Source organism: Paralichthys olivaceus, chromosome 17, assembly GCF_024713975.1.
Source record: "Paralichthys olivaceus isolate ysfri-2021 chromosome 17, ASM2471397v2, whole genome shotgun sequence".
NCBI lineage: Eukaryota > Metazoa > Chordata > Actinopteri > Pleuronectiformes > Paralichthyidae > Paralichthys > Paralichthys olivaceus.
In genome coordinates, this window is record NC_091109.1 from 3,429,309 (window position 1) to 3,457,118 (window position 27,810).

The 27,810-nt window shown below is 42.4% G+C and overlaps 1 protein-coding gene across 3 annotated transcripts; it reads right to left on the reverse strand.

Annotated features, from left to right (window-relative positions):
* On the reverse strand, positions 1 to 27,792 carry nck1b (NCK adaptor protein 1b). Of its 3 annotated transcripts, XM_020087444.2 has the most exons (5): positions 27,488 to 27,792; positions 16,188 to 16,241; positions 15,450 to 15,690; positions 3,928 to 4,682; positions 1 to 3,835 (listed from the first exon to the last, which is right to left on the reverse strand). In XM_020087444.2, the coding sequence occupies exons 3-5, from the start codon at positions 15,673 to 15,675 to the stop codon at positions 3,635 to 3,637; spliced, it is 1,182 nt and encodes a 393-aa protein (XP_019943003.1). In that variant the 5' UTR covers positions 15,676 to 15,690; positions 16,188 to 16,241; positions 27,488 to 27,792; the 3' UTR covers positions 1 to 3,634. The 3 variants fall into 3 exon arrangements, with proteins under 3 accessions (XP_019943003.1, XP_069369163.1, XP_019943004.2); XM_069513062.1 differs by lacking the exon at positions 16,188 to 16,241; XM_020087445.2 differs by lacking the exons at positions 15,450 to 15,690; positions 16,188 to 16,241; positions 27,488 to 27,792 and adding an exon at positions 11,760 to 12,434.
* Between the last annotated feature and the right edge of the window lie 18 nt (positions 27,793 to 27,810).

Genomic DNA, 27,810 nt, shown 5'->3' on the forward strand with positions numbered 1-27,810 from the left:
TGATTTTCATGTGGTTTATTATGTCTTTTGAACACTCTAATAAACTCTTCTAAATCATTACACCTGAACACATCTCCCCTTTTCATAAGAACAGTATTTAAGAGCATGACATTTTTTAATTTTTCACAGCACTGCCTTGATCATTCCACAGCATGGATCTGTTTTTCCATCACTCTCTCTCTTGCTCATAAACAACGATCAAAGCTTTGTGAGACAAAGAACACCATAGAAATGGAAGCAGCACAAAAGCACCAAAGTTAAAACACGGGCCGTTTGTCGTCAACATTATCAAGAAATCGATACGACAACACGTCAGGCTTTGTTTTGTCACAAGTTCCTGCTGCAACTCTGGTGAAAAATGAGTTGAGAGAAGAGATCTCTTGATAATATCCATCACAACTGACGCCCATGTGTTTTTGAAGCAGATTTAAAACCATGTCTGTACAGCTACGAGGCTCTGCTCATGCGGCCTTCTTTGTAAAATGAAAAAAGATCCCAGTTTATCATAACATTATCTATGCAGGGAGATACTGTGGATTTGTATTTGTATATCAAGTAACACATTTAAGGATCAATGATCTGTCTTTTTACATATTTAAGTGGCTTAACTGCAAAAGTGAATGTCTTACACTTACAGACATTAAAAACCGTTTCCTTGGAAACCCTGACATACTGTATGTGACACCGTTACGATGAGGTGCTCGCACATGAGATCCGGGTCATGGTTACATCACACCTGGGGTTATTGTTTCTGAGTGAACGTCAGCATGTTTCCAAACTGTACATGAAGTTTTTACTGGATGAGATCAGCTACGTTAAGGTCACTTGAAACTACACACAGGATCAACTAATGGGCTTTTTGACGCATGACAAAAAAAAAGACTTAAATAAAAAGTTAGACAATGACATTATCAGCGAGCGCTAAATAAGGAAATAACCTTTTCGGTCAGGATGATCAGACTCGACTGATGCACATGCAAAGCTTGAACCAAATAGCACGCAGCGGTGACAAGGGGGAAGAACTGGATGAAGGAGAAAAAAAGAAAAAGGGCACTAAACCTTTGGTTGACAGAAAGCTGTGAAGGCACATTAAAAAATTCCGTCCTTAATCCTTCAAATTGGGGCACGTTGCGTTGGCGTTTGTCACTTTAATGCTGCGTGACGTCGCAGATTCTGCAGAGATCAGAGTCAGGGAGGGAATTTCACCCCCCTCCCCCCAAAAATCAAATAAATAAAATTAAAATGAGGTTGCTGACGGCAGTGGATCACTCCAACTACTGCAGGCAAACACCGTCTCTCAGGAAGTGTCAGCAACATGGCACCGATACAGCAGCAGCAGCAGCAGCCAGGGATTGGGTGTAGTAAATGACATGTAATAGGATTCTTGTAACCCAAATACTTTATCTGGCGACTGGAAACGAAACGAGGGGAACAGGCACAAATATCCTACATATGTTGAAATCATGGTCGTATGTGAAAGTGGAATAGGTCTTTAGAGATAAATGACCTTAAATTAACAACAAAAAAAAAAAAAATCAGTCAAGTCGTGTGATAAACAATCCTGTGATTTACACGTAAAGAGGCATGACGTTAGAAATCTGCTGTGTTCATGTTGGAATGTTGCTTTTCTTCATGTATAAAACTGTTGCAGTTGTATTAAGGGTTTGTCGAGCGCTGGAGGTGTAAAATTAGACGTTGTCATTTCAAGCCATCGTGAATCAAACTGACAGGTTATTGTTTCTTTTTATAACTCATCTTTTACAGCTTTAAAAAAAAAGTGTCATCCTACAGCTCTTGTATGAAAAGCTCCGTCAATCACCTGGAGGATGGAGAGAGAGGAAAATAAGGTTTACACCCATGTCTTCTTCTGTCCCGCGTGGCATCGCTGGATTGAGTCGACCTTAAAACTTCTAAATCTTTTATTCTCTTCAGATACATCAGCGTTGGGCTCCGTCCATTTCCCCCACCCGAGTACGACTGGGAGCAGTATTCCAGATACTCATCTCCAGTGGAACGGATTCTCCGAAGTCTCCTCCCTGGATCCTAATTCAGTTTTTTCCTTTTCCTTTTTGGGTTCATTTTTCCATTCGTCCTCTGTGAAATCCCTCTCGTTCCCTACTTTCTGTGCTCGAGTCCAACAGGCCACAGCTGGAGAGCTCATCATCGCAGGCACCATGATCATCATCATCATATTCGTCGTCCTCTTCGTCGCCATAGTCTCCCTGAGCCCACTGCTAGAGCTGCGTCCGTGAAGAGCCACTCAGCTTTGATTGCAGGCACTGGTACGAGATGCTCCTTCAACATTCAAACACTTCTTGGTCCATTTTTCACTCGACACACTCCCGCTCACTGAAGACTGTACTGTAAATACAAGTCATGTGTTGTGTAGACAGACTTTTTACTGGTTAAAAACAAACTGCGTACCCAGACTCCAACTTTACAGAGCCCAGATAAACGCATTTAAACCAGTTCACTTCTGGCAGCACTTTGTCGTGAGGAGTTGTTTTCTGAAATCCTTTGTGGCTGCTGAGGGAAGAGGGCGTCTCTTAGCTTCATGTATATAGTCTGCAGCCGCACAAACACGACCCATGGGTGACCTTTCTCACTCCCTCCAGTGATCACCAATTCCAGATCAGTGACATCATCCTCTGGACTTGTGCTCCGTTTCCCCTCCCGGCTCCACAGAAGTGGTCAGCGTACAGGGGGAAGGGGGGGGAGGGGTCGGCACGAGGCGACTATGAGGGGGAATACTTTACAACCCTTCACACACATGGATGAACTCAGTCAATATCTCCCAGTGAAGGTGTGAGGACGTGATTCTGTCTGCATGCAACGTCGTGGCCGCCTCTGGTAACATTCACATGATACGGATACAGCAATATGTGAGACAAGCAGTTCTGTAGAGGGACAGTCGACAATATAGTTTGACTTTGCAGATGCAGAGTGTGATGTTCCAATCGCTGCAACCATAGAATTGTGTCAATAAATATATTTTGGTCACTTAATTTTTATTCATAATTTGCATTTAGCAGAAGTTGAGGATCGGTGCGTCCACAACCGTTAAGACAGCCAACACAAAGACGAGTGGAGATGTAGAACCTCTGTGGGATCGATTCTGAATCTGCTGAAACAAACAAAAAAAGAAAGAAAAAAGCCTCATACGGTCCGTTGTTGTTTTGTGTTGGATATAGTTTTTTAAAAAATCATCACATTTAAAAAAAGAAACTGTTAAAAGATTATATATTATCGACAAAAACAAAAAAAGGAAACTAAATGCAACTAATAGATACCAAGGTGGAAATACATGGCATTGCCTATGACCTAACACATCTGGATAATTTAAAATAGGTGACCAAGAGGTCTGTAGTCAACTCCCAGGAGTCCATAGTCTTTTCTCTCTTGTCTCCACTCCTCCAGTTCTCAGAGTCTCTCCCATGCTTTTAACTTCCATGCCTTCTCTTGGAATGCTCACAAATCGGGCATTGAAGTCCTGACGATGTGTTAAGTCCTCAGGCTTGGAGTTTAAATGTTAGTGTGTGTTCTGCTGTGAGTATCGGTATGTATATATACTGTATGGATGCAGTTAATGTGTGGAGGTGTGTGTCTGTGTGAGTGTGTGTGTAGCACAGAGGGATCAGGAGGCTGCCAAGGCCTTGACCAGGTACAGTTTGTCTCCCTGCTCACTGGTGAAGATGGGGGCTTTTTTGTAGTGTTCAACAAGCTCCTCCATAGAGTTGAACTTGCGCTGTCCGATGCAGTAAAGGTTTTCCTTCAGCTGCACTTTGAAATGCTTGTTCTTGCTCTGAGCCTTCAGGGAGATGGAGAAGTCATTTGGCTGTGAAAAGAAAAAGAAGAACACGATTATTATCTGTGTTCAGACACTTTCAAAGCCGCTGCAAGCGGCAGAAGAAATCAGTTGCTACTGACCGATGACTCGCTGTCTCGGATGAGGAAGTCTCCCTCCGTTCCCCTCTGGTTGAGCGCCACCTCCGCCTGATGTCGCGTCACCTTTCCGTAGTACCACTCCTTCCCTGCGAAGCGCCCGCTGCCTGAAGGCGAGATGTAGTCACAGTCAGGTGTGGGCGGCCCGGCGAGCCCCGCTGTAGGTTTATTGGCGGTGGAGTCCAGCACAGTGACGTAGTTCTTAGGCACCAAGCCAAGCTGTCCGTCTGCTTTGCGGCACTTCCACCACTCCGGGTCGTTCTCCGGCTTCTCCACGACCTCCATCACCTCGCCCTTCTCAAAGTTCAGCTCCTCGTCGTTGTCTGAGCTGAAGGGGTAGAGCGCCTGGACTGTGTGCAGCACCCTGTTCCCGTTTGTGGTGCTGTTCACCACGGCTGCCAGCTTCTCCGTTAGCGATCCCACCGGGTCACCAGGTCCACCCATTCCACCTCCCCCAGCTGTCCCATCCATGTCCTCCGTCACGTAGTTGGACGGAAACCAACCCGAACGTCCATTGTAGCTGCCGCGCCACCACCCGTCGCTGCACTTCTCCATCACTATCACCCGTGTGCCTTTCACAAGAGTCAGCTCGTCCTCACGCTCAGCTGTGTAGCTGAACTTGACCAGGGCAGGCAGGTTGAGGTCGTAGAGCCGCTCGCCATTATCTGCATACATGTCTGTGTCAGCGTTGGACGCTGTGTCTCTCATCCCTCCTTTTCTGCTCTTCACCTTCCCAATTCCTACACAAAAAAAATAATCAAGCAACGTGTGAGAATCTTCACTGAAATAGCGTCCGGTGAATTAGGTCAGAAACCTAACTACAAAGCACCTCACATATTGAATTGGCATACAGATGGGCCTCTGGGTAATTTTGTAAATTAAAATTTAAAAGTCGTATTTTTAATACGAAACAAGCCCTCAGAATTCCAGTTTTCATCTCCTCTCATTGATGTGGAACAAGTCTCAACAGAAAAACAAAAAACACACTGAAAATTTAAGGGAGGAGGGGAAAAAAACCCAGACAAATACCAAGCAGCGATAATAAGCATTAGGGTTTGTAGAGGGCGGCAGGGTTGGTAAGCAGGGCTAAATATCCTTCCCTTTCCACATTACAGTGCCCTAACCCCCCACATTCCACATCCAAATACATTCTTGGGGATTAGGCCTGGCTGTGGAGGAAACAAAAGTAATGGTTGAAAAAAAATATTTGAGTGGGATGAAAACTTGTTTTGGCACGAGGCTACAACAAATCCTGTGGAAAATAAGAAATTTGATTCACTATTGAAATTAATTACCAGCTACACTTGCCTTGAACTCTGCGGGCAAGAAGCTGCAGTCACATTTGATTGCAGCTAATCACATTGCACTAATCACCACGGCTGCCCTGAATCTGCAGCTGGACACCGGCCTCCATCTGGTTTCTACCAACGCTCATTCTAGCCCTCATTCCTCCTCCATCGCCTCACTGAGCAGGAGCATATTTATCAAGAGTTTATCAGCTGTAGCTACATGTGAGCCACTCACACAGGTACTACTGACAGGCAAGTCAGCTTCTATGTGGATGGTAGGTTGACACTCCATGGCACCATCTCTAAGCTGAAGGGGTATTACCAGGCCTTCTGGCCTTTTCCCTGCATTACGGAGCCTGGAGCCCGAGCTCTGGCAGGCCTGTGGTCATCGTCTTAACTGGTCAAGAATTTCAACTTGGCAGCCTGGCATGCAAACAGTTGTGTGAAACAAATGTGAGGCTACCAGAGGAGAGGACGCAGTGGTGAGATCACGGCTTGAGAACAGCTCTAATACTCTCAGCCTGAAATATCTACACATTACTTTCTCCTGTGGAAACAAGCAACAAAGGTTTCTGCAGGTTTAAACAAGTTCAATTTAAGACTTCTTAAGATGATAATAAAATTAAAGACCTACATGTATGTCAAGCACAAAAGATGTATTACAAATTTGCATCCCGCCAAAACATTTCTCCTGCACAACGGATGTGGCTTTAAATTAAAGCATGATTACGACCTAAACATATTTATTTATTATTTTTACATTAGGTTTTGTAAGGCCTGTAGTGACTGCAAGCAACAGTCAACCATTTTGCTAGATCTTGCAAAACTATTATGACATTACTGTTATCACCACAAGCCTCTGGTCTCACTGATGATGCAAGCAAACCAGACTGAAGCTGGTACAAGTCAGACACTGATACCAGACAGCGAGCAGGGCAAAGCAGTGGTTCTATTTATGATTACGTTAGCAAGGCTTTTAAGTCGAATAATCAAAAAGTCAGCAGGGTGAAATTATACACAGAGGCAGGGTGTAGTCCTCAGGACAGTGCAGGGAGGATGATGAGTGTGTGTGTGTGTGTTTGTTTTCTGTCGTGAAATATGACTAATGTGTCACAACGCCACACTGGATCTGTTTCACCACAGATAAATTGTTACTGAAAAGTGTCCTTGACTCAGGGAGTGCAGACAAATTTCATGGTAGTGCTTGTGTCTAACGTCAAATTGCTTCCAGGTAGACCCTGTTATTAGTCACAGCACTGTACATAACTACAGAGTGCAGACAGGGTGTTAAGAGCTGATGTCTGTGGGTCTAGTTATGCCTCTGTGCAACCTTAATACCTCCTTAAAGGGAGAACGATATGAGAAAAACATCTGTAAATTTACATATAAATATAAATCTTTAGCATTAACAATTACAAATACAAATTCAGAAACCAACAAAACCTGGCTGTGAAGTTTCTTTTGGCTATAGATGATACAAAAATGACTCAAACTGTCTTTAGATCCACAAAAGATAAAACATCACATGTGCATGTTGGCGGAGAGAAACTGCATGTGCAGGTGCAAGCCCCCAGGATGTGACTCGTGTACAGTAGAAAATGACCTAGATAGCTGAAGGTTAGAGGTCAACCCTGCAGTTTATTCCAGCTCCAACTGAAAATGGAGACAACAGGTTGTGTTTTATCATGTAACTCTGATCTTATCAGCATCCACTGTTCACATTTTATTTGCTGCTTCCTGCTCCAGTCACACGAAAGCTTAGATTAAACCAGCACAGAGACTGTAACCACTGCATTTGACTAGATGCTCAATCTAAACCAACGGTAATAAAGTTGGGATTTGCCTGTGCAGCTTTAGGTAGATGACAGCAAGAGAAGATAACGGCTTGTTTTTGAGGGCATCAGCTTCTCTGAGGGCCCATCACTCCAGCTGTTGTGGGTTAATTGCTGAGAATTCACTTGTGTGGCAGAGTAGAAGAACGGTGAGTTAGAGCTTCGTTTTACGATTCAGCAGTGGCTCTTATCTCACCGGGCCATCACACCAAAGACACAAGCTTGGAGTGGGGCCACTGTTTGTAGCTGGACACAGCTGTTCAACCGACGGTAAAGGGATTCCTTGATATTGTGCCAGGTTTGTGAGTTCAGTGACGCTGAACTTAGGGAGCAACCTTTGGATCTTTAAACATGCTGACCTCTATATGACATGTCCAGTAGCCTTTAGGTATTGACAGGAAGCTGTGTGTTTGACTAGACTTCTGGCATAAGAGGAGCAGTGCACCTGTGATGTGTGTACAATGGCAAAACCAATATTAAACTTGAAGGTCACACACATCCACCAAGGCAAACAATGGCAATGTAAACATCATCTCCTTGGTGAAGAAAAAATGAAGTTTGTAGAAAATCCTCTGCTATAGATGCGCTTGGGGTCAGCATTTCTAAATGTAGCTGGACCTATTTTAGTTTGAAAACTGTGGAGACATCCTAACCCTTGCTGATTAGGTCTTTGCAGTCATGACGTAGCCTTTGCTGATTTGTCAGACTTTTATCACATGACCCCCTTCCAGGAGAAAAGAACCAGCATTAGCCTCAGCTACCAGTGTTGTAGAATGCGACACGGACCATAAATTGCTGACCCCGTTTTATTTACCAGCTGTTGTGCAGCTTTACAATAAGCAACTGCTTACATGTGCAGTCGACAAGCTATCATTTGACCAATTCCCGTTTACACTGGCACGCGCATGCCGGGTGTGTGTGAGTGGTCACATGATAAGCATTTTTATGAGGGTTAGTATAGATGGGGATTAAAACTGAAATGGAGCCGAAAAGCTTGTGGACAGACATCACTGTAGTATAGATGTAATGTAACTTGAGCTACTCAACACAGCTGAAGACCATACAAGTATTTTTTAAACCTTAAGAAATACCACATCATTTAGAGAAATGAATGGAGAGATACATGTTGTATTGATCTTTGTCTTGACAAAAGCATGAAAAAAGACTGCTTCTGATTTAAAAGCACTCTGACAATGACTGAGCAGTCTGAGGTCAAGCACCTCAGACAGGACAAAGCTGTTGTGACTAAGACATCGCTGATTGTTATGAGGGCTGAGGCAGTCTCCATCTTACGGTACTGTCCAGACAAGCCACCTTTACCACAACATGACCGTAGATTGAGCTACTTCTGTGCCCAAATACAGTGTCAGGAAAAGGGAAGTAAACGTAAAGGATAGAGGACCTAAAAATACACGCCATTTAGACCCCACCCTCAAAAGCTCCCTCATCTCCTCCCTGGCTGAGGGAAGCACAGTCTCCACCATATGGGCTCCATCCACCTGAAGTTCGGCCTAAATACAACCAACTGCATGAGGTTTACGTGAGTATATGCAGATGTGGCAGCTTACTGCTTCCTCTGAAAAACACGAAGCACGTCGCTACTCAGCTGTAAGAGCTACAAGACAGGAAGAGACATTGAAATGTACCGTGCACTGGAAATTTCTCTCTTTCTACGTCACATGCTTTTTCCTGTGTATTTCCTGAGAAGGAAATCGTGTCACTTCAGATGTTAGTTAATCACAGCGAACAATGCTGAAGACCTTAAGATGTACACATTTAACCCCTTCCAGAAAAAACAACTTTGATTATAGATGAGGCACAGGAGGAGAAGAAGAGGAAAGTGCTGGGGAGTTTGTTCAGCTACCAGTGACAGACAGGAACTGTTTTTTTCCTTTTACTCTGGCCTCCTCATGCTGGCTGGCTGTCCATTGTCTGCTAGGGCCCTCTCGACCCCTCGGCTTCCCTCCATTCCAGGGCCCTTCCTTTGTGGACGACAACACCCCGCGTCAGGCTGTCTGACAGTGCCTGAACATCCCCCTACTTGAACACATCACTGGAACATGTTCAGCAGCAGTTGCCAGCTAACAAAGAAAAACCTCAACATTTCACCACCAAACAACACGTCACTATCATAAACAAGTCATCTAAATTATGAGCATATTACGTCACGCTGTCACTTGTGTAACCTCAAATGGTCTTGAATGAGACTTGCACATTAAACATAATGATACCATATCCTGTCAGAGTGATTCAAGCACACTAAAGCGAACATACACACCAGTGAAGTAGGTGATGGTAGGATGGTACTAAAGCTTTAATCAAGCTGCTAACAGGGCTGACTTATGCCGCTGCACAGGAAACAGACTTGAACCTAACTTCAATTATCTGAGTCATCAGTAATCAGTCTCTGTGATGGAGTCAGTAGAAACTATCCTGGTAGTAAAACAAACAGGTTTATCATGGTATTGATGCATGTGTACCTGTGCATCACTGTAGCAACAGTGGAATGATTAGCTCACTGCCAAAGTCCAGCTTCACTATTTCAAAGAAATACAAGTGTCTTTGTAATGACGGTAAATGAATTTCCCTTTTGACCCACTTTTCCTTAACCTCTAATCTGGTGACCCAAATTTCAAGCAAACCTGAAAATGGTTGTGAGTCTTTAAGTTAATACCTCGGTTTTGTACCTTTAAAGAGCCTTGTTTTTATAACTTTACTAATGTAATCAAGCAGTGAAGCAATGTGTGTCATGTTGCTGATATTTTTCATTCTGCAGTTATTAAGAACATAAAAAATAATTTAAAAAAATACCCAGGTGTTATTAGACCAAACACAAGCTGTTGTAACAGAAGGATACTACTTTAAGATGGCTACTAAAGATATTAAAATCTGGCAATGAGTCCAATAATCAATTATTACCTATTGTTGATGATGCAATAATCATGTAAATAAATGGGAATATTTTCAGTTTTTTATGACCATATACTGAATATTCTTAGATTTTTCCTCAAACAAACAAGATTTTAAGATGTGACCAGAGAACTCTGCGATCTTAGTGATATTTGCCGTCATTTTGCTGACTGTTGTATCTATTCATAGAGAAGTTAATCTCGACATTAAGACAAGACAAGTAGAGCAGTAGTGTGAATGTTTCTATGGCTGGCTAAACTTTAACAAGCCCAGACCACTGTTCTCTTCCTCTTGAGCACTTTGTAACAGCAGAAAAGAGATTTAGAAAAACAACATCTTAGGCCTAAATAATGTTGACAACTGTCCTCATTATGATTATGTCTTTTTGCTTCTCTGGTCAGGGAACATTAGGCATTGGTTTGGAGAAAAGAAGTGGGAGTTGGAAAAGAGGGAGCGAGGGACAGAGACTGCCAGAAGGTCCAACTGACGGACCCCCACACAATGATTCAACTTCCTCCCGACTTCTCCTCCCGACTTCTCACTTCCTCTCTGGCCTGCACTCCTCCACAGCTCGGGGAGAAATGTGGCTCAAATTAGAGTTTCCGCTCACTGGGGATGCTGAGAAACAGGATAACAGAGGGAGGGGAAAAGGGAGAGCGAGAGATAGAGGAGACTAGTGGCGCTCAGTTTACACAAGTGAAAAGTTTGTAAACTCATCTCTGTGTTCTTGTCACTCTCTGGATCCTCTTGACTGCAAACAGGCCAGTCGGTGGATCCACACACACACACACACACACACACACACACACACACACACACACACACACACACACACACACACATACACAAGCAGGGAAGACAGACAGAGGCAGGACATAACACTCAACAGTTACAAGGTGAGATTACAGCATGGGTGTGCGCCAGGGCATTTTGAAAAAGTGTGGCGGCGTGACTGTAAAGTATCTGCAGCCCACAGAGCTGCCTGGGTAATGACATTCCTCTGATAACCGAGCGAGGTGCAGGAGATGGGAGCCCAGGTCCCATCAATCAGCAGAGACCCCTTCCTCCTCACAGCACAATGACTACAGTGTTCTACATGAGCACCCCGTGTCCCTTCAACTGTAGCTCATGACTGGAGGTGGTGGTGTTGGGGGGGTGGCGACCCTCCCAGAGTGAGCGAGATCGCCCTGAGGGTAGAATAAAGGAAAACAGACTTTGGCTACGACTTGATATATTCCTAAACAGGGTGGAGACAGGGTCTTCAAGTATGATAAAGTAATCCACTGAGTTGCAGCCCTCTAGCTGGGACAAAATGCTAGAAAAAAATGAAGTGGGATTACTATGTGTATGAGTGTGTGTGTCTAAAAGAAAGAGACAGAGGAGGTTTGCTGAGTCAATTACAGGCTTCTGCTCAGCAGAAGGCTTTTCAAAAGCATATCCACCCAGTCTTTGCAGCCGCTCACACAGACACAGCCCCAAAAGCTGTTAAGACACCCTCTCCCTGTCTCTGCCAGCACAACATGTTAGTACAAAACTTAAGTTTCCGCCTGCTCTGTATATGACACATCATTTAGCTAACTTTAAACTGAAACCGACCAACGACCAAAGCGAAAAGAGAATCAGAAAAGGAAGCTAAAAAACACCCCACACTCCAAGAACTGCTCCAGCACAGCACACAGAGACAAGAACCGCTCAAACTTCACACAAAAGCTCTTTTCACCATTTCAAAAACAACACACAAATCTGTCAAGTCACTACAGAAGACGAGGAAAGATGAAAAACTCACGAAAGAAATGTTTGAATAGGTTAGCCATGTCCATTTTGGGCTTCGCTGCTCTCTCCCTCTCTCTGTGTCTTTCCCGGCCCCTGCTCTCTTCCCACTGCAGCTGTAGAGTTATTCCACTGGAACACCCAGAGAGCTGGGCGGACAACAGAGCGGGGCAACCCACTCCCTTGACCATGTGGTCACGCTTAGCCAATGAGAGAGCGAGATAGAGAGGCCTCCAGTCCAGCTCTAGAAGGCAGAGTACAGAGGCCTCATGGAGAGGGAAAGAAGAAGGGAGGAGGAGGGGGGAGTTGAAGCTTAGACTTGAGAGAAAAGAGAGAAAGAAAAGAGGTGAAAAAAGATAGAAAGGGGAAAAGAGGTATTTTAAAAGAATTAAGTGTCAAGCTGATAGTTGGAAAGGGTGCTGGTTTTTTTTGAGAAAAAAAAGAACAGAAAAAAAAGGATCTGTTGCAAAGGCTGAGTGAGTCAGTGAGTGCTCGGCGTCACATGACTGCAGTTGTTTGTAGAGACACACTCATAACTTTACAACAAACCCGGGGAACATGAGTCGTCAAACACAGAAACGCACCATCACACGCACAGCAACCATCTGCAGACAGATCATACCCTCACACATTCTTTCTAACGATGACACCATTCCACACCCAGTAACAGCCTTGTTTAAAAAAAAAAAAAAGAAAGGGGAAGAGGGATACATTTTTTTCCTCCCACATAAAGCATATGTCAGTGTGGTCATCAGGCCGCTGCTCCGACTCCTCTCCTACATATATGTTCAAGAAAAACACAACCACCCACAATCTCCCTGTTAAAAATCTCCTAAATCTACTTATCAATCATAAACACCAAGACATGAAGGTGAAGTATTTACAAGCGCTCTATGATTTCATTAGTGTTTAACAAGGTTCAGGTAACTAATGTTTTACATTAGTGTGCGTTTTATTGGATATGTGTTAGTGAGTGAGACCTGAGCCAGTGTGTTTTTATGTGTGTCATTCATGCAGCTGTTCACCTGAGGTTATTTGGCCAATGGATAGAGTGACAGGTGGGATGGTAGTGGGCGGCTCATGGCAGTGGTGCATGACCACACATGCTCGTAACGCAAACCCACACACACACACACACACCTAACGGGTGGACACACACGCTCATATATGCTCACACAGACACGGAAACAGACGGAGCCTTCTGTCTATACTCAGTGTATGTGAAGACAGACAAAAGAGACAAAACAAAGCAGTACCACTGAGAGTCCAGTGTAGCCAATTGTTTAAGCAAGACGCTCATAGGACATGAGGAAAAATTATCGACAATGGCAGAACTTTTGAGAAAAGACTTTGCGAGTTGGTAAGAAAGAACATGGACAAACAGTCGCTTTGACCTATTAACAAATACATTGTCACAACCCCCTCCACCATCTCAATGTTTGTAGTTGTCAGAAACTGTCGACTCTGCGCTTCTCAATAGTGGATATATTGTTTAACACCCATGCCAATGTAATGGACGCATGGTAGTTTGTGGGCTTGACGGTTACTTCGTTTTAAAAGGACGCATCTCTTTCCTTTGAACAACCAGTGTAAATGAGCAAAAAAAAACTTGACGTGGAGCAGGTAAACTATTTATGTGCTTGAGTCAAGATAAATATCAAAAGTTTTGTTAATCAAAGTCTTTTTTCTCAGAGACACAAAGTGCTGTCTATAAAAACCATCAAGAGACCTCTTCCGGTTTTTCGTCAGGGTGTTTCTACACACAGTACAGCCTGTATGTCACCACAACATTAACACAAACACTTACAAAAAACACTGCAGCTTACAGGAAGACTCATAACCCGTGGCCAACAGATAAGTGTTTCGTAAACACTGCGTCTATGTGATACAGTTATAAATTCATGAAACACTTCTGGTAAGCAATACTCTGAGGGGGGAAAGCCACCATGGGGTCCAAGACTTTCTGGCAGAGGTCATTCTTTGTGTGTCACTATCTCCACATTAAAGATGCGTGAAGGAGAGGAGACTTAGGCTGCATTAGGACAAGCACTGAACTCTGCAGATCCTCCATATTTTCCCTAAAGGAGGCGCATGTGTGAACACAAGTGTCAGAGTGAGAGGCTCTGCAGTCTTTCTCCGCATGGCCTCCTAGTATAAAGTCAGTGGAAATCCAGGAGAAGTCAATGTGAAATCAGTCAATATTAAAATCAGCACGGGATCCCCCGCTGGATTCACTGCGAGCGAGAAGGGGGTGATGATGAAGCTTCTAACATGTGACAGATGCAAAAAAAAAAGAAGCAGTGACACACACGTAGAAGACACAGACGAAGATGTTAGGAGAGTTTGCGATGATAATAGTCAACACGGTGTCTGTGTTGTAAAGACAATCATGTGATCTCTGCAGCAGAGTTAATACGTCACTTCCTGCCTGCTGTTGTCGTGTTGTGCAGAGAACCTCCCACTGTGTTGTGAATGTGTGAAAGGAAAACTCTGGATAATTTCCATAGCAAATTCTCTGGATTTTACCCACAGGTCATGTTTTATAACGGTTTTAGTATTTTAACCTGTCTCACAAGTGTGGTCTGATATGTTGCAATGTTGTTTTCAATGGGCCCTTAAACAGCAGATGCTGGTTTTGGCTTTATAGTCAAGCTTTACAGAAAAGTTCAAACTAAAACAAAACGACAGTAACTAGAAGTACAACATTCGTATCACAACCAGAACAAACCGTATGTGAAACAGGTCAACACAATCATGACTCTCAATATCATCTAGCCATTTTTAGTCTGCCTCAAGTCTTCACGGTGGCAAATGCTGAGCAACCTTTAACCTCATCTAATGAGTATCTGAGCCAAACAAACATGGCATTAGTATAAAAGCAAACATTGCTTTTCCATCCTGCCCTTGCTTCAGACACTTACATCATGCAGGATCTCTATATTTTATTCAAATACGAAAGAAATGATCAAACTAAGAAATAACAGGCAAATTGAACACCAAGCTGTCTGGCTGGATGCCAGTGGTCAGAGAGAGTATCCCAAATGATCATGAGTCTGTCATCAAGAAGAATCGCACTAAGACAAATTGTAACCTTGGCTTACATACACAGTTACGTGTGACTCGCTTCTGGCGTTACAAAGCCCTCGTCAAATGGCAGTGCCCAGAAATATTACTGTTGTGTTGACAGGGGAGACAACACCTGTGCCGCAACAATTCCAGTCATGATATAATGAGCAGGAGTAAATCCTCTTACACACAAACAGAGAGTGAAGGTATTTAGATTTGCTGACATAAAACAGATAAGCTCGTTTTCGTAAGTGCCACAAGTTGCAAACTAAAATTTGTGTTAAAAAATCATATCCAGAAAGTATGTGTTTGTCTTACCTGAAAAAATGCTTTGTGGTAAAACACCAGCCGACATGAAACACTAAACTGTAGACACTCCTGTCAGACACTAAATGTTCAAGTGCACTGTGAGGAAAAAAAGTGGCTGACAGTGTTCAACCAATCAGTCATCAGCCTGAGACCATCTTCCTGTACAATGCATTGAAATACCACAACTATGTGGTCAACAACAATCGAAAGTAGAGCAGGTAAAAAAGATTTTTTTTTTCTTATGAAGTAAAGTTGGCCTGGATTATAGAGGATATGAAAATGTCTTGGGAGGGGTATCAACAAGTAGAACAGATTTTTTTTTTTTTTTTACCAAGTGTATCTTTGAGGTTCTTGACAATCGACGCTTTTCTGGCACTGTTTTTTCTCTCCACGTAGTTGGACGGCACAAAGCCTGTTTTGTTGGTGGCATTTCGAACCCTCCACCAGGACTTGGAGTCATCGAGGAGCCACAGTCGCTCGTTTTTCTTGATGTCCAACTCCTGGTCCTGCTGGGCCATGTAGTCAAACTTGGCGATGACAATCACCTCTTCCGTCATCTTGCAATAGGTTCACTGATAGAGAGCAAAAGAGAAGATGAGAAAAGTTAATATTTTGTATGATAGACAATTTCAAGTTATTGATCAGTAAAAGTTTCTACTCCACAGTGAAATCCTGGCCATTGTTTCAGACTGTAAAGATAGACATGATGACCCAAAACTGAAGTCAAAGTGTCTCAATCGCCACGCGTGGTACTGCTCTATTATAAACCCTGCATCCTCCATGTTAGTGAATGGGACAAACTAAAAGGTTCTCAGAGATGGTATCTGTTATTTTATGCAGACCTCGCTACCATGCCTCCACATCATGTACACCACATGCGGACTCTGGCCCCTAACATGACTAAGAAATTAACTTAACTATGTATTATTACTACTGTGCAGATCCTCTCTGTCTGCACAGCCTTCTTACACAATTTATTATTTAGCTGTGCAGTTTGTTTCAACTATAATGATTAGGAAAGAAACACAAAAAGTAAATTTAGAAACTGTTTGGAAATAGACAGCTTTACCTGCACTGCATCAAAGCTGAGAACTTCCAAGGGCTCTGATACGTCTCTGCTGACCTAGAAACAGAGCACAAACAAAGCAGAGGAATTAGAGATTGATTCTGCTCAAAAGTTTTCTCAATATTTCTTAACACATAGAAGTCTGTATTGTTTTTCTGTCTTAACTGTTAACACAGCCTGGCCACTGACTATGTAGTAATGTCTTAAGTGTAGGCTACAGACAGTGTTGTCCAAATATAATACAGCTAGGCCAGAACGTTGATGAAATGCCAGCTTCTGCTTCCATAGTTTATTCTCTGCAGATACAATCTCCCTCCACCACCAATTGTATTCTTGAAATAACAGATATAAATGACTATTCTTCTCAGTCTTCAAAACTGAAGGCTGCCAGAGAGTAGAGCGCTAATCTCTCAGAATCGACATTCTTCATGAATTTACAGACGGATGATTTCCTCTAAGGAGCAGTCCAACGATTGTCAATTGTGTGAGGCATCAAACATGAACCTAGGAGATGGGAAGATGGCAGAGATTACTTGATAAGGGAAGTAAAAAAAATGTGCGCTGTGCGTCAGCAGGGTGGAATGCGTCACAGAGTGGATGTCACAGAGTAAGGCTCTCGCTGAACACTAATGATGGAGGATATTATCTTATATTTAGCTATGGCCTTTAAATATATCCTTAGTGAGCAGTCTATATGCAAATGCTGTGATTGTGTGAATTACATGAAGAATGACTCCACTGCTGCAGTGCTGCTATTTTCTCGAAGTTCCCTCGGCTAAAATTATGACTTGGGAGTACTGTGAACCACAAGCATAACTTATTCATGTTCAACAATGAGCACATTCACTACAGCTGGTCTTATGACCCATGTAGCTATCAGCACAGTCAGGCTTTGCTTGGGTTAATACTGCAGATTCGCAGTGAGGGAGGGAGTTTGTGAGGCTCCACTGAAGCTGCTGCTGAGCTGCTCTGATGTCATGGGAGTGGATGGAGTTTCACCTTTCCCCCCCCCTGACTGAGTTTAGGGACCAGACACTGACCTCATTGATTGAGCCCTCTTGGTTTTTTTTTATTTGAAGCAGCAGCGTCTAAGTTTCAGCTGCAGCTGGCCTTGAGATAGGCCCACAACCTGATCTTAGGCAAACATGGGGAGGATAGGGAGGTCAACGTCTCAGCAGCACCAAGAGCAGTGGAATAAACAATACATGAGTATTAAGTTGAGAGCTGGTGGTTCTTCCCTTCATAAAACAAATCAATACAGAGGATGACACAGCCACATCTCATCTCACCATTTATGGATAAGAGCAAAGATTGTATATAAAGATGGACGACATGACAGCTCATCAAAAGTGAAAATAAATCTTGATATCCTCCGGATGGCTGGCCCTGGTATGAGTCATAAACCTCACCTCCTCGATGTTAGTGGAACCAAAGCACACGTTAAATAAATTCTCAAAAATGTTTCTTGTCATTTTAGGCAGATCATTTTCCCATAAATCTAGATTAAATTATCTATTTGACGGTATAAAAATGGGATCAAACATCATGATTGAAAGCTGAGATGGACAAGCATGTGAATCTGGGGGACTTTGATGCTAGTGCAGAGTCTCTGGCTCCAGAGACTCTGCAGTTGCCAGCACATATCTAGGATTGTATGGAGGAAGTTGAAACCATGAAAAGTGTAGGTCCCAAAGCTAAGATGTAATTCCCCACGAGGGGTGCTGTTGACTTAACTTACCACAAAAAACATCAGGGTGTAAATTGTGGTTTTATCTCATGGCATGTCATTGCCTGCTCCTTTTCCAGCTCTAATTAAATTAATGAACACTAGGAGGCATGTTAGGGAGCGGCACACAAAAACAAAGAGCTGATTTACTCTCCTTGAGTGCTGCCTCTTCCACCAAGACAAAGGCAACAATCCCTCCACTCCCTGGGCTGGTCTGTATAACTGTCTGCCAAAGAGGCTGAGAAGTGAGGATATGTGCTCGGTCTCCATTTACAACATCCCTCCCTGATAATTATTTTTTTTCCCAACTCTCTATTCTACCCAACATGACAGAATCATCAGTGAAGGGCCTGTCCCTTTCCCACTTTCCCAGCTACCTACCATTTTCAGAGAACACATTGCATCTCGGGCTCACTTCCTTTAATTGCTGTCATCCCCCATGTCTAGGGTGGCTCACCACTAAGTGCACATTAACACTGCGGTGACTTATGACAGTGCAGATGTGAGGGGAGGATCAAAAAGTTAGGCGACAGATGCTCGGAGCTAATCACGCAGCTGCAGACTGAGCCAAGGCCGCTCGCCACTCCAAAGCCCTAAACGCAAGGTCAGACAGGTCAAACGGCTCAAATGGTGTCACATTCACGTCCACTGTGGGTCTCCGTTTACCCTGCAGCCTGGCAGAATTAACAGGTAGCCCAATCCATCAGCACTGCCACCGCACACGATGGTGTTCAAGAATAGTCTAAAATAGAATAGTAAAGAAAATCTGCGCAACATATCTGTTGTGATCCATGTCGTCACTTTTTCCCCATGAAACTTAATTCACATACGTTTAATTAGAATTGCAGACCGATGCCAATTTGGTAACATATGTCACAGATGTCACAATGTCATGAATCATTTCTCATATTGATGTTTTGAAGAAGTTACTCCACTTCTGAAAATAACATAGCTACCAAACATAAACACAAAACACAAAAACAGGATCTGCATGTATGAGCTGTGTGGTTGTCCACAAGAGCAACCAGCCTGCGGGGAATGGTTGACAGGTGGTCAAATCTGGTGGCCAGTGGTAACGACAGTGTTTCCCACCTCACTGAGGCCGATACTCCTCGAGTTGTTTCTCCCTTGCAATATTTAAAACTGACAGAAAAGCTACATAAAGACCATCCTGTCCATTCTTACAAATAAGTATTAAATTGAACAAAAACTGAAGGCAATTCAAGGCAGTGGATTCTGTAGTTGCTTCACAATAAGAGATTTCCAGTTAGGTACAATCAGTGTACCAGCAAGAAATTGTCCCTTTTGTGTTAATACTGTTTAAACAGCATCTGACTTTGTTGAAGCTCTCATAACACTGCAAAATAATAACAGTATTGTGTGATAACAGTTAATGTTATTTAGCAAAAAAAACATATTTTAAATTTTTTGTTAAATTGTCATTGAAAAACGTGCATACAATTATCAAGACCTCCAGAAAGTTTGCTGAGATCATTACTGATCTGAAGTGGCATTAAATCAATGTGATAAGCCATTTGTCTGATTAACAGGTCAAAACCAGAAGACATTTTAATCAACAGTGATATAAATCAGAGAAAAAGCAACAAACCCTTACAATTGATAAAGTGGAACTGGAAAATATTTGGCATTTTGCTAAAAGTCTGAACAAAACAATGAATAGTTTTGGATGTGATTTGTGTAAAAATAAACATGTTTGTTTGTTGATAATAATACTGTGAGACAAATTAGTGGTGAGCATATTTGTGTCTCTAAATAGTCCTATATATAAATAGATAGAACTGTAAACTACTAAGTACCAAAATGATAATGTGGGTCCGTCTTATCTCCTGCCATAGCAGCAGCTGTGGCCCAGTGATAGGTCAACCAGTGTAACAATCAGTAACCCACTCGTGTTCTCAAGAGTGTCAACACTGATCACAAATGTTTCCCATCAGCAGATGACCACACATCCTTATCTACGACTGTTCTCTAAACTAGTTAGTGATTTTATAGTTAGATTTCAGCTAATACACTTCCACTAGTTCATAAATTTCACAGAAGCAACTCTGCAACACTGTCGAAACCACAACAACTGCGGATCAGTGGTTTAACAGAGATGCATGAGTGCAACTTTGCGAGTTCTGTTACTATGAAACAACAGTGACATGAGTTCACCACATCCTGCAGTGTACAGCTGCTGCCACAATCCCTTGTGTATCTGCAGGAAAAGAAAACACATACATGTACGATCTTGTCCAAGAGCACACCCAGTGGTCTATCTGGTAATACATGAAACAGGGACACTATACTAGAGATATGCATGAGAAGGAAGGATGTGGAACAGTATTTTTTTAATTTAGTATTATTTTTAACGAAGATGCTTGTTAATGGCCCTGATTTTATTCACCAGACTGACATAAGAGGTTGTTAACAATTAAATCACAACAACTGGATACTGTATAACCTAAACAAACATGTCTCTTCACATTGAGAGCAAATAATGTATCGCTGCTCAGCAGGATTGCTGAGGCACTGAGACAGCAACAGCATGAGCTCACAGAGGCAGACAGAGTAACCTAATCCCTGTGACAGCCTGCTAAAATCACAGGGCTCTGCTGCCTTCTGGAATGTGCTCTGTATGCTCGCTGCTCGCTCAGCCCCTCTGGCTATGCTGCACTTCCTCCAGCTTACACCAAAACGTACATTTTAGCCTTGGGTCAGGACTGCTCTGCTAAACGGACAGTGCCGGACGGCGACCGGCGAATACTCGCTTGTGCTCTTTTTTTTTTCTCTCCACATCGAATTGCGGTAACTAAAAACCATGAGACTGCATCTCACCCCAGCTGTCCTAGATTCTCTCAAAACAAAACAGCAGCATAGCAGCAAAGGGTCATGGGAGACTTGGCAGGCCAGCTGTGAGACAGGAAATGTGGACACAAAGGTGACCGGATGATGGGAAAGTGATGCAATCTGACGGAGTGCAGGCTCGACCTATGAGTCCAGATAACTTATCTTTTCTTTGCATTGATGCATGTAATGCATCTCATTTAAGAGACAAGAAATCATGGCTGGGATTAATGTTAACTTAAACAATGGCATTGCAGGAGGAATACAGACTTTTTCTAGAACCATATTAAAACTTAATCAAGGACTGAGGGGCCTCTGCTGTTTGGGCTGTACATATAGGCTCATGACTGTGTGAAAGCAGTTGGTTATCCACCCCTCGGGATCACCCTCAGTAGATGGAAATGGCCTAAAATAGACCATGGCTCATGTCCTTTGAGAATTGCCAGAGATTTTCTCTCATAGCAACAACCAACACCAAAAGTTTCAGGCCTCCTTTTAGGCCAACTTCACATCAAACGGTTTCCTTTTTGTGAGATGTGTACACAAATGTCACAGTTTGAAATACATGCAGACCAATTTAGACACTAAATGCAAAGTACTCACAGTACAGATAACATATTCCAAAAAGACAAAAGTATTATTTATGAACCTCAGTGGGACCTAATCTAGAAAAATATGCATCACTTAATACCTCTTTTCCTCTTTGAGAGCTAAGTGCAATTAACTTCAGTTTACAAATCTGCAGGGTGGATTTAAAGGTTGTGCACCCACACATAATCGGAGGATATTCATGACTCACTATAAATAATCATGAAACTGCTCACTTTACACATAAAGCAAATAAACAAACGTAACTGAAATGGGTTTTCACTTCCCCATTTTCACCCCCTAGTACATTATGGCTGCATATTCTCACATTTCACAGGCCTGGAGCTAAATGTTACTGTCAGGCCCACAGAGAGAGATAATACTGATGAACTCAGTTCCAAAAATGCCACACAAGTGCGTTTTTTTGTATGAAAGAGATGCAAAACAGTATGAAGTGGCTGACAATATTCTCTTTTTGGCAAAAATGCGACTAATAAATGTCTTATTTAGTCCTCTGAAGATTGGTATCTCTGTAGAAAAAGTTATGTTTTTAGTTTATAAAAGCAAACTAAAGTTGTGCATTTGTGGCTTTGTATCTGTCATTTTTCTGACACATTTTAATCTTGGGTTATCTAGTTGTTTGTGGTGTTTTAGTCATTGGGTATGCACTTGCACAAAAAAATCTGCTATAGTGTTTTAATCATGGGTTTGTTAAAGTTTTGTATAATACAAATTAACTATTCATAGATACGTATTAATACAATACGTATCTATGGTCAAGAGGTCATTTTATTTTAGGTTGCCTTTTTGATGTTTTTATACAGCTAACTGGCTCATTTGCAGTATTCTGTCTGTTGATTGATGCACACTGTCTCTATCAAATAAAGAATACATTAATTATAAACAGAATAACAACACATATGCCCATCATTCACTGTACATAAACAGTACAGTATTAAATATTATATAAAGTAATGGTGTAGAGGCAAACATTTGGAAGTGTGAGACTAACTCAACATGAAAGGGATCCTCACATCTTAATCATACATGACAGAACATTACATAACCAAATTGCATGTAAAGAGCCTACAACGCTCTGATGTATTACTGCATAAAGAATTTCAAGAACAAACTGAGCATAAGCCAAACACAATAAACCAATTAGCACCTTGGAATTGCATGAGGCTGTACATCTTCTCTGTAAACAGATACCAACCCGAACATAATACGTCTGTGCAAAAATGAATCCATTTCCTCAGACCACACCTACATCAGTAGAGCCAACACATCCACACCCTGCTGTTGGCAGTTGTTGTCCTTGATCTCCTGCTTGCTTACAGTTATCAGGTCTGATGGCCACATCCAAGCAATATGGGATCAACAGCAAAATAAACCATCATGTTACCTCACTAAGTCTCGGAACTACAGGGGTTTTCCCAGTGACTAATCCAAGTTTACAGAGCAGAAGCATTCCTAACATCCAGTACTACAGTATGATAGAGTTGTGGTTTGGTCCTGTGTGTTGTCAGGCAACTTAAAATCTATTAGCTGCATTAAGAAGTCAGTAAAACAGATGATTGCGCACAATGCCCTGGTAGCTGTATTCCCCGTGGCAACTGCACTCTTCTGGAACAAGTTACTGTTGCAGTCAAAATATCAGATCATTTGTAAACCGCAAGATAATAATTCCAGACAGCCAGTGCCAGAGCAATGAAATGGATACACCATCTGAGAATCCGTACATCCTGGCAAATATGAGCCCAAGGGTGCTGTCACAATAGGACTAAACAAGCAACTTGGGACATTCGTCTGGGAGAACCACGTGTTTGGACTTGTCTATGAGCATTTCGAGTGCAGGAGGCATTCCAGATTGCACGGTGATGCCACAAAAATCTGGGGTCAGTGCAAATCAGCAACAAGAAAGACAAACTCTCACCTCTGTGTGACCTGAGTTAGACATCATACACATATTTTAAGCAACGGGACTGTTCTAAATTTTCTTGTAGAATTTTACCTAAATCCTTGAAGTGCACCGGGAGAACATTTCAACTTTGGCACCCCCAAGTGATAGTGTCAAACATGACATTGGCCGATGAGATGCATGTTGTTAACCACTGCAAAGGACAAAACCAGTTACAGCGATGTGAATGGGACAGAGGATTAACTAAACCAGTCACTTTCACGAAACCAGTTTTATGAAGATGGTTGCAGTTTTCAAAATGACTTTAAAGGCACTATAATGAGATAAAAAAATACAGATTTCTATTAATCTATTTGACGTTGATTTTGAAATGAACAGTTGGGTGGACAAATATATTATAAAGGCAAATTTTAGCCCAAATCTTTTGATCCTGACTCCCATATTCCCATAATGGATTCAGGTATTTCAAAAACTTTGATCAGTTGCAGAGTTGAATTACCAACATGACTGCTATCAGCCATGGGTGGATGCAAATACCCAAACGCCTATATCAATAGGTTTGTGAAAGGCTCATATATGCTATATATGACATATATAGCAACCAACTGATTAGTCGGTTAGGCTCTAATTGTATGAGGCTCCCATTTAAAGGTTTTGTAGGTTTTTGAATGTTCTTCAAATGTAACCAACGACACTGATGACAGGACCACAGACTCAAAGACTTAGCTTAGATTTTTATACAGTTTCCATTAAAAAGTATCAAGAGAAAACAGGCAGGGATCAGACAGCGAGAGAAAGTGGTCAGATCAGAAGAATGAGTGAAGCCTCAGGGCCAAGAACCACCTACAGACCACCAATTTCATGTCATTTCAGATTCTAAAAAATATTCATACGGTACAGTTTCACTGTGTGAGCCTGTGGCCAACAATGTGGTGAAGTGAAGTAGACTCGTCGGCTACACCTACTGTTGGTTTAACAAATTCACACTGGATATCTAGAAGTGGGCAGACTAAATATAGCTTCAGTGAATCACAGTGCAAGACCTCTTCACAAGTCTTTTCATCAACATTTCTAAGAACATATTTTGAAACTATTGCTTCTTTTGGGCAATGGATACAAAACAACTTCTGTCATCACAATGACCGCTGTGATTTCAAGTGCATGCATCCTCATTTTTATTTCTGCCAAACCCACACAAAAAAAACCCCTGAACCACAATGAGCTAATAAAGGAGAACACCACTTCTACGAAAGTAGTATCTCTCAATCTATATGAGAAATATTTATCATTTGAATCCTCACAGACGTAGGGAGGACATTCGTCAAACTTTATACCAGTAACTTTGCCTTTGCACGCATTAATAGTTTAACCTGGCTTCATAGACCAGGTCTGCTTGATTCTGATAACAGAACATTTAAGAAGAAAAAAAAAAGGAGTGCTTATTCTTTTTCTGCCCCTTGTTGCTCGTGCTATTTGCACCTTGATAACAAGTTCCTTTTCCAACAGGTGACCTGAGTCAAGATATAAAAAGTACCTTTGTCGATGACTGTTCCAATACGAATACATGCTTGGGCAGTCAAATGCAAACGTGTAAGACAGAAACAGTAAAAAATAAAATCATGACAGAAAATGAGGAAATGGAAAAGAGCTTAAGCAATAATTGAGATGAGGGAGATAACAAGAGAGGTTAAGAGAGAGAAATTGCAGAAGCAAATTCCCCTTGTTTCTCAACTACATTAGAAACCTAAAGCTGATTAGACTCCCACGGTTGTCATTTGACCAGGAACATTTTCAGCCATATTAGTTTTTTGGCCATCATGAAAATGCACAGTTGGTATTTTCCTCTAGGCTGTGGGGACAGATTTGGCTGCTGGAGGCCACTGGTAGCCTTAGCCAGGCACTGTCTTCTACAAAAAGGAGCTCATCACTGCATATATTCATGAGATTACACTTTCAAAACATCCAGATGGGTTGCTATTAGAGTGAATCCAAGTCAACAGGAGCTAGGAATGGAACACGGATGACAAGTAAATAGGGCTACAGGGGCTAGAGTTAGGAATCCTGAATGTGAACTTATGCAATTTTCCTCCATAGGTCTCCCAATGGACATGTTCACCTCTTTGGCCTTGGAGTTCGAGAGATATATGACATCAGCCTTCAAGGAAATCATGCAGGAAAGCAGGTTTCCACCATTTCCCTTCCTTCAAACTGTGGCTACCCTCTCTCCAACTCCCACTGAGTGGAGAGCTACAGCGAACCAAATGTCTCTCTCCCCCTCTCACCTCCCTGAAGCCTTAATGAGAGACTGTGAAGAGGTCTTTCAGTGTGACAATAATTACAGAAACTGTACTATTCAGCAGCTGCAAAAGACCCCCCTTTGGAAAGACACACACATGCTACACCTCTTAAAATCATTCCGATCTAACTAAGAACCCATTTTAATTTAAGAGCTGGGAGATATAACACTCAAATCATAGACATCTAACAACTTTCAAGCTTTGTAACAGGTTTCACAAAAATAAGCCACAAGAGCTGACAAACAGGTATACAGATTTCCCACCCATTGTGATGCTGAAGGATGACATTTACTCAGGCTTTGGTTGTGTAAGGTAGAAACAATATTAGGAGATAAACAGAGGGTGCAAAATATCACAAACCTGTCCAAGAAAAACAGAAATGATGTCACTTGCACAGTAAGTTTGTCTGCTTACTGCTTTCTATAGATTGAGGAGAGTATATAGATATTGGTTTCTCTACTTCTGAGCAGATTTGTTTTCCTTTGTTTTATATCACCACAACAGAATATAGTCTGTTACAGTTATGTTTGGCTCTAGAAAGAAAAATAAGACATCTGCAGACATATTTAGTCTCTGTAATGTGAACACTGATGTTGACGGCTACTGATTTGCCCCATCGGATAAACCATACATCTGACGACATATATATTCTCTGTGTTAATTGACGTCGACTACTTCTGTAAGGCAAATTAAGAACATGGTAAAAACGACTATGAAGGTGATAGGCAAAAAAAGGACCATCCTTCCCATCAGACTATCTAGGAAGGTTCTGTGGTCAAACCCGTCACACATTCTGGTCTATGAATTTGACCGGTTACCTTCTGATGTAACGTAGCTTATACATGTTGATATTGCCATGTATCTCAATAACCTTTGCACTTTCTTTCATTTTACACTCTAGTTTTCAGGCTTTAATGTTTGTTATTGTGTTTTTCATCTGTTATGCGTTAGGATTTTTCAGGTGCAATATTCAACTCACTTACGCGATATGTCCTTGTGTACTGTTTTTAGTTGTACTGTTCTGCAGCTGCTGTAGCACTTTGGCCCAAGAAAAATTGCCCCATGGGGACAATACATTTAATTTGATTTGATTAGAAATTGCCCCTACGGATAATGAAAAAAGTCCATCCATCATCCTGAGTTCAAGGTGGATGGATAGCTTCATAGGACATTTTACAGACTAAATTAATTGTATAATGCAATGACTTGGTAAAAACCAATGATGAAAATGATCTCTAATGCCAGTGCATCAACTAAAGGTGATATTAGTGTGCAGGCCAGACGTGATGGACTGAACACAATCACCATTTTCGTTTCTTTAACACCATAAGAAATCACAAGTTGATGTGAGGGGATGACTACATCATGACTGAGACCAAACTGGATCCAATCAGTGCAACAGCTCCCACCACTAACCCAGGCTTTGGTCAAATTAAAAAGCATCAGTAAATACATTGTGGCTGCAGTCGAACAGAAGACAGCGTTTTTAAACCACTGAGGCGTCCTCTCCATTTTCAACCTCGGATAGAAAATCGTTAACGTGGAGCACAGCTCGACGGGAAGCGAAGCCACATTTTAAAGCTATGCAGCAGTTTTAATTTGAGCTTCTTTTCTTTTTTTTCCCACCTTCTGACTTGACAGCGTGTCAGGCTACCGAACTTAGCCACCGTGAACCTGAATAATAAAAAAAAAACGCTTTCCACGGTTACAAACATGTCGGGTCACTAACCGTTACCCGGCCGGGGAGCAGTGTGGTGTTGGCACGGACACAGACGGGTTTTGTCTGGGTTCACAGTTAGCTGCTAGCCCCTGGAGCTTTAACGTTAACGGGTGAATTGGAGGTTAGCAGGAGCTAGCCTGTAGCTGTGGTTGGGGGACGGTGGGTAGCTTCGGTGGCAGCTCACATTCAGTCACACAGTCTTACCTGCTAGCTGCTGCTCCTGCCGCTGCTCCTGCTGCTCCTGCTGGTGGCCGCCACCTCTTCTTTCTCCCCCCGTGGGAAATATTCAACGTGTAAAGGCGTCACGCAAACACACGAACGGCTCCTGGAGTCTGAGTCTAGCAGACGGTTAATTTTCCATCCCGACACGCTAGCCTAGCTCGATGCGACGCTGTGCCCCGGTGGAATAGCATTTCTGTGCCACAGCATGTCACTGCTCGGCGGCGCAGCTAGGCTAACGAGCTAGCTAGTGGCAGCAGCTACACAAGCTGTTGCGACTCCAGCGCCCTCCCCGCTCGCGTCCGATT

What these genes read in the sequence shown, in the direction of transcription:
- nck1b (XM_069513062.1), bottom strand. Translation starts at nt 15,675, where the DNA reads ATGACGGAAGAGGTGATTGTCATCGCCAAGTTTGACTACATGGCCCAG. An exon ending in GAACCTCAAAGATACACTTG is followed by an intron (nt 4,683 to 15,449) that starts GTAAAAAAAAAA and finishes TTTTTTGTGTAG; the next exon opens with GAATTGGGAAGGTGAAGAGC. An exon ending in TCCGAGACAGCGAGTCATCG is followed by an intron (nt 3,836 to 3,927) that starts GTCAGTAGCAAC and finishes TTCTTTTCACAG; the next exon opens with CCAAATGACTTCTCCATCTC.